An 8219-nucleotide genomic window follows, 5' to 3' on the forward strand; every position below is an offset into this window, starting at 1 on the left:
AATGGCTGCATAAAATCAAGTCCTAAGTACAAGATATAGACAAAAAAGATCTTCAAACAAAATGTGGATAGTAGATGTAGATTATGTCGTGGGTCAGAGGAACACGTTAGTCATATCATCGCTGGCTGTACAAACTTGGCCGCCACTGAGTACACTCATGGGCATAATAAAGCAGCTGGCTATATACATTGGAACATCTGCAAAGCATTCGGAATGGAAGTTTGTGCGAAATACTACGAGCATATTTCTGAAACCATTACAAACATCAAAAACAAAGACAATGAAGTAACAGTAATGTGGGATTTGCCCAACATAACAGATCGACAAATAAATGCGAATAGACCAGACATCGTGGTACATAACAAAAAGAATAAAACTTGCCAACTTATAGATATATCAGTACCAGACGATTCCAACGTACAATTAAAAGAAAACGAGAAGATAATGAAATATAAGAACCTAGAAATAGAAATCAGCAGAATGTGGAATGCAAAGTCTTGTACTATACCGGTTATTGTGGGCGCCTTGGGAACCATATCCAAAGGAGCAGAACTACGTCTGAACCGCATCCCAGGAAAATCATCTATCCAAGAAGCCCAAAAGATTACGTTGCTCAGCACGTCTCACATCCTTCGCAAAGTGTTGAACTAAGTTGCTTTGATCCCAGGCCGGGAACTGGACTTAGTCAATAATTACCGAAGAACTTCAAACGCCATCTCCGTGGAATATGTTAAATAATAATAACGTTTATTAAAATATCATTATATTTTCTTTTGTATTAACTAGATATAAAATAGTATAATATAACATAATATACGATAATGTACCTAATAACACATTATATTAGTACACTTTAACTAAAATTGAATTTAAATTTTAAAAATCAAAATAAACGCTAGAAGAATTACCACAAAGTATAATAGAATAACTTGTATGTGGAAAGGAATATAATTTAATTATGGCAATATATAACGTTCACTGGCATTTGTGAATAATTATTTTGTATATTTTAAGTTAACTATGTCATCAAACATATCCCCACCAACAATGCCCATAAAATGTCTTTACAATTTCCCACAATATCACTCAATTGCACTAGGGTGAGCCATAAAAACTAACCTATTGAATTTATGGGTTATAATTAACTTAAAAACCGAGAAAAAAATATCCCCGGAAGACAGGATTTTTAACTCAATTTAAAAAGGTGTCGGTGAACAATCAAAGTTTTCCGTTTAAATAACACATAAAAAAAACTTCTTCCATTAAAGTACCATAACTTTGAAAGGGTTTACGATAGAAAAATTTACATCGCGGATTTTTGTAGATCATACCATTTCTTAAAAAGTCTATACCAGGTTCCAACCCTCAACTGTAATGTTCAATTTTGTCATTAGTATCTCTCTCGAATATCTCCATCATTATCTTAAAGTTTTAAACCATTTTGTACGTTGTAAGTATACGTTAAAATTCACACCACAGATTTAGAGCCATCAGCTACAACCAGATCTATTTGTTTTATCTACAATTGACGGCATTAGCCGATAGAAACCAACACCACAGCTTAAACATTGTTTTCAATGACGTCCATCCACAATCAGACAAAACACCAATTTCCCAATCAAATTCCCTCTTGTTTACAGACAAAACCAGACGGTCAGTGTTACGAACACCATGTTATTAACGTGTATAGCATTGAAAATTTGCCGAAAGGTTTGTTTTCCCGCTCGCAATTGATAAGTTGGCCGTGCAAAATCAGAAATTCATTGAATTTTAACAGTTAGCGCCGCTGGCCAGCGACCGTGGGGGAAAAGTAGGGGTTGAAAGCGTTCCCAATAGAAACTAATGAGATAGTTAGGGGTGGTTTAATAGTGGCAGGGTGTCGTTATACTGTCATACTGGGATATAAAACAGAGAATATAGGTGTATAATTCAAATATGAGTTGTAATACCGCTATTATTTCCAGAATAATAGCAATGAAATTTAATTTTTAATATAACCTTATCTTATGGGGACATAGAAAATAACATTATAGGAAGGTTGTCTTTTATTATTTGAGAAGCAGAAAAGCACAATAGATAACTTTTAAATACTATTGTTTCTCAAAGTATTCCCCACGGAGAGACATGCATTTTTGCATCCGTATTGAACCAATTCTGAAAGCAGTTATACCACTCGTTTGTTGGTGCCTTCAAGATTGTAAAAAGTAAAGATTTCAGTTAACGCTGCCAGGGCTAATTTGGACGGGACCTACTTTGTTTACGCGGAATCTGAACCAAGGTCCTCGGCCATATCATGGTCAATGGTCTTGGCAAGTGTCTAAATCGACTCTTACTCACGAGATATCCGATCTCATCCGGCCTCGAACCATGAATGGGCAGTGTGTGTCAATAGATTTTACACTTTTGTCTTTTTTTTTGGACAACAGCACAATACAGAATTTCGAACCGGTCACCCGTCCATCCACTAGTATCGCCTTACGTCGCTTAACTTCGGTGTTCTAATGGGAACCGGTGTTTTGACGTAGCTAGGCCGTTGCCATTCAAGATTGTGTTTTTGAAGCCGCTGACTCCATATTCTGGAGGCTGGAATATTTGACCACGCAGTTCAGTCTTAATTTTTAGAAAAGTAAAAAAGTCGTTAGGACTCAGGTCGGGACTGTATGGAGGATGGTTCAACAATTCGACGGTTTCATTCAAAAATCTCATTACTTTTTGTTTGTCCCACTTGTTTTGCTTTCTCCCACTCATTCTGCATGCTAATTCCCTTTAAGTTTTCATGGAAAATATCCTTGTACCTTTTGAGTTGACAACCCGGTTTCCTCTTACCGTCTACAAGCTCACTGTAAAGAAGAGATTTTGGTAAGCGGTTTTCTTGCATCCTGCATACGTGCCCAGTTCAACTTAAGCGGGATTTAATAATCATGGCTACAGCTTTCAACTTTTTCAAGGACAGATACGTTTCCTTCCTTGATCACTTTATAGCTATCTTTTTTTTCTGCATTCCCGCAATATTGTCTATTCTTTTTTTATAATGGTATATCTGAAAAAAATAAGCCATAATGTTATTCTGAAATTAAAAGTCCATATTTTGATCTCATAAAAATTGATCATAAAACAAATTTTCTGTCCTGTAAAATATAAAAAGTCTAACTAAAGGGGATAAAAAAATTACGAAATAAAAGTCAAATATTGAAATAAATCTTTAATACGCTACATACCCTCCACATAATTCACATAATATGTGTCTCATATTGTTCTAAAGACACTAAATTATGTTTCCACCGGGACCAAAAAAAAACGGTAGGGATTTTAACGTTAGAACACTCAATAACGCCATAAATAAGATAAATAGACTAATAAAAAACTCCGCAGGCTGCCTAATAAAATACAATCCGCGACACGTTTTTGGCTTCAAAAAAGGTATTGTTAAAGAGATACGAAATATATTCCCTGTGATGAAAAACGATAAATAAGTGAAGATGTTGGAGATATAAAAATGGGCGAACAGCAAAAAATTTCGAAAAATGGTGATATAAATTGACAAAATATAATTCATTATCACGATGTCTCGTACTTTGTTAGATGTGAAAGAAGCCATATGCTTTTGAAGTTCTGTATGAATTATCATACAAAGTATAACGCTATATTTATTTGTAAAATGTGTCAAAAATATGGCTTGTTTTCTTTATTGGTTTTTATTTATTATGATGTAGGTATATCAGAAAAAAATGAGCAATACTAACAATGTATTCTTATGAAAATAAATAATGTATTTATGATAACTTGCTCTGTACCTCCGTTGTTTGAGATTATACCGTATGATCGAATAAAAACGGCGTCAGCGATGGCTATGAAATGAAGATCGCTGTCATTTTATATGTAAAATTATATTGGAAATGTCATCGATTGTCATTTCCAAGCCAACTGGACGCCATTTTTTTTCGATCATACTGTACTACCTTAGTAAGTAAAATTATTTACCTCCTCTATAGGTATTGTTCCAATGATAAAGGGAGCGACATTTTTGGCACAACCTCTTACCGATTTAGTTTTTTTAATATTGATATTAAAACCTGCAATTCGAGCTTAATTTGTTAAGTCATGTAGTTTTGATGACATATCCGCGTGGCTATAAGAAAGGAGGCAGATGTCATCTGCATAAATGAGATCTTGTAACATGCTAAAAGGAGTTCACCATATTCCACGATGATTCTGGAACAAATGATTCTGGATGATACTGGAACAAAGAAAACCAACACAGGTTTGTCGAAACAAAGACGCAATATCCACAGAAAGTAAATGTTTGGGCAAGTATATTCGGATACAATATTATCGGGCATTATTTCTTAGGCGAAATTCAAATGCAGAATATTATTTGGAACTACTCGAAAATCATATTTTACTTGCTTTACATGATGCCGCTAGGGAAAATCAGAAAGTTTGGTACCAAATGGATCGCTGACCGGCACATAGTATCCTGGCTGTTCGGGAATATTTAGACAATAGTTTTAACGGAAACGTTATTGGCCTAAATCATACAGTAAATTGGCCAGCAAGGTCTCCTGATATTTCGCCAAATGATTTCTTTCTCTGGGGCCATTTAAAAAATAGGATATACAAGGATAAAAAATACCCAAATCTAGACGAGTTAAAAAATGGTATTTCTGCCGAATGCAATTGAATTTCAGTTTACCAACTAGCGAATGTAAGAAGAGAATTTTATGATCGCCTGGGTTATTGTCTAGCAGTCGATGGAGGAATATTTGAACATCTTAAATCCTAAAGTTCTAACAATTTAATAGTACCTAAATTAATAAGTTATTGAATATTGTAATAATACTATAATTAACCTTGTAATTGATTACTTTATTTTACTTTAATTCATATTAATTTGTATTTATAAATGCATTTTTAAGATTTCCGATGTAGGAATGAGTTTTCAATAATAATAAAGCACTAAATAGGTATATTTCTGAAATGACAACTTCATTTGACAGTTATCTTTTACCTTGACTGGTGCTCATAAGTAAATAAAGGACCATAAGAAAGGAGAAATATTTAAAAAGAAATCGGCGATTACTCGTAAACGAGCTAATCAAAAATATCTAAAGTTATTCTTTTGAATGTGGGTTTTAGTGCTCTTCAATAAACCTCCCTACAATAATTAGGGAAGTCAATAATTGACCCCATTAAAATTTACATGGGATTTCCTATGTCCCGTCCGACGATGCAACACCCAGTATAGTCAATAATGTAATGCCTCTCTAATTTTGACATTCCGAGAGGCAACTTTTCTTTGGGATTTTAGTTCCAGTCCAGTCCAATCCTTAATAATATCCTCAGAAGTTCATGAAGACTCTAAATGAGAATGAAGCAAGTCAGTGAGTATGTTTATATCAATTTGGAATATTTTACCTTCAGAAATATTCCAAATTGATAAAATTTACATGGGATTTCCTATGTCCCGTCCGACGATGCAACACCCAGTATAGTCAATAATGTAATGCCTCTCTAATTTTGACATTCCGAGAGGCAACTTTTCTTTGGCATCTTAGTTCCAGTCCAGTCCAATCCTTAATAATATCCTCAGAGGTTCATGAAGACTCTAAATGAGAATGAAGCAAGTCAGTGAGTATGTTTATATCAATTTGGAATATTTCTGAAGGTAAAATATTGTCGGGGCCAGAGGCCTTACCTTTCTTTAATGCCTTAATGGCTTCTTTTAACTTCGTTTTAGCTGCATTTACGCCCACGTGTTTGATTAAAATATACATAAAAAAATGTGAAAGTAATCGACTGAAACAATATGCAAGAACAGATATACACAAGAATTTCAATCTATCTCTTTAGTAAGAATGGGTCGCTATAAACCAACAATGCCGTGAAAAACCGCGATGCGTGTAATGCCAGATTATATAGTCGGGTTCTGATTAGCGTGAAAGCATTTTGGCGACTTAAACTTGAACGGGGAGAACGCTCAGTGCAAAAAAGTGATCGAAAGTTACCGCTGAAACCAACAGTATACGCGGGTCAATGTAATAGTTGTACGAAAAAGTGTCAAGCCCCAGTTGGCATGGTATGAAGCTGCCACATAGCGGGGAAATTGAATAACGCAAATCGGAGTGATCTTGACACTGAGTGAACTCGCAAATTATTATGAAATTGCAATATACAGTGTGACCCACTCAAGACCGGGCACCCTCCATAAAATCTGTGTTTATAGTCCGATTTTGATGATTTTTTTTTCAAATATAAAGTTTCAAAAAAATGTACTTTGGCTTACTTAGGCTCAATGTCATGTTATTTCACAAAAAACAAGGCCTACTTAATAAAGTTTTTGTGGTGAAAAATTTGCAAAATCATATTAGCGATTTTTTTTCAAAAAATTTGAGTACACCCCTACATTCGGCATCCCCCAAAACAGTTCTGTACCAAATTTCGTTTAAAAATATTAATTATTAATAATTCTGCAGTTAAATTAAATAATTCCCTATTTTTGCCAATTTAACGATGAGTTATCACGTAACCCGTTGAAAAACAATCCACGACAACGAGTTTTATTACAAACAATGATAAAAATACTACAAGCAACACAATAACCGAATAATAAGTTAAACATATTCAAATAATTCTAGTTGCTTCTACCAGCCCTCCATTCAGTTCAATACATTTGTCGCATCTTTTTCTTAGATTAACAGTTACATTCCTAAGCTGCTGTGGTGTAATATTTGCAGAAGCCTCTGTAATTCTAATACGTAATTCATCTACAGATTGAGGTCTAGACTTGTAAACTTGTTGCTTTAAGAAACCCCAAAGAAAAAAAATCAAGGGGTGTTAGGTCCGGGGATCTCGGTGGCCACTCAATTAGCGGGCTATTTCGACCTATCCACTTATTTTCAAAATTTTCATTTAACCATTCCCTGACAACTGCCGCGTTATGCACAGGTGATCCGTCCAATTGAAATTTTAAATTCAAACGGGTTTGGCATGGTAAATTATGTATTGCATCCCAAAAGTCATTAATCAGAAAATTCAAAAACGTTGGACTATTCAAATTTCTCTCAAAAAAATATGGACCAATGATTCTATCATCAAGTATGCCACACCACACATTTAATTTCTGAGAATACTGTCTTCTTGTATTGATCACCCATTCAGGGTTTTCGACTGCCCAGAATCGCGAATTTTGAGAGGATACTACTCCGTTTGTACTAAATGTTGCCTCATCACTAAATAAAATTTCTTTTAAGAAATTTCTATTATTTAAATACTCTGCTTGAGCCCATAAGCAGAATTCTAATCGTCTAACATCATCTCCGTTTTCCAAAGTGTGTAAAATCTTTGGTTTAAAGGGTTTAACTTTATTAGTTCGCAAACATCTCCTAATATTTTCCCTTGGTATATCCAAATCAACACTGGCGCCTCTAATGCTTGCACGAGGATTGTTACGAAAATATTCTAATATTTCCTCATTCCGCCTATTTATTCGATGTTCCGGCCTTCTGTTTTTTAGTAAGTATTTTGACACACAACCAGTTTCATTAAAAACTCTATTTATTCGTTGAACCGTGCTTCTACTTACTGCAGGTCTGTCGGGATGTCTGTTGTTAAATTCTCTGGCAGCTTCTCCTGCTTGAAGATAGTTATCACCCACTAAACGAATAATTTCAATTTTATCCCTAATATTTAATTGTTCCATAATGCAAATAATATTTCTTGATACAACACTTTTCTGCGTGCTATTAAATTAATATTCAATTCTACGCTGCAAGAATTGACAGCTAATAAAACCCATTGTTGTGGATTGTTTTTTTCAAGGGTTACGTGATAACTCATCGTTAAATTGGCAAAAATAGGAATTATTTAATTTAACTGCAGAATTATTAATAATTAATATTTTTAAACGAAATTTGGTACAGAACTGTTTTGGGGGATGCCGAATGTAGGGGTGTACTCAAATTTTTTGAAAAAAAATCGCTAATATGATTTTGCAAATTTTTCACCACAAAAACTTTATTAAGTAGGCCTTGTTTTTTGTGAAATAACATGACATTGAGCCCTAAAGTACCTTTTTTAAAACTTTATATTTGAAGAAAAAATCATCAAAATCGGACTATAAACACAGATTTTATGGAGGGTGCCCGGTCTTGAGTGGGTCACACTGTTATATCTGAAAATTTTAATTTCCTACAATCATATTTCTTCCTGATAACTGCAGA

General features: G+C 34.3%; 1 protein-coding gene across 1 annotated transcript; it reads left to right on the plus strand.

Annotated features, from left to right (window-relative positions):
- Positions 1–213: 213 nt before the first annotated feature.
- Positions 214–651, plus strand: LOC115890672. Its single transcript, XM_030910975.1, has one exon. It carries the CDS (start codon positions 214–216, stop codon positions 649–651), a length of 438 nt encoding a protein of 145 aa, XP_030766835.1.
- Positions 652–8219: the final 7568 nt, after the last annotated feature.

This window comes from Sitophilus oryzae, unplaced genomic scaffold, assembly GCF_002938485.1.
Source record: "Sitophilus oryzae breed Bouriz unplaced genomic scaffold, Soryzae_2.0 scaffold_907_pilon_pilon, whole genome shotgun sequence".
Classification (NCBI taxonomy): Eukaryota; Metazoa; Arthropoda; class Insecta; order Coleoptera; family Curculionidae; genus Sitophilus; species Sitophilus oryzae.

What these genes read in the sequence shown, in the direction of transcription:
- LOC115890672 (XM_030910975.1), top strand. Translation starts at nt 214, where the DNA reads ATGGAAGTTTGTGCGAAATACTACGAGCATATTTCTGAAACCATTACA.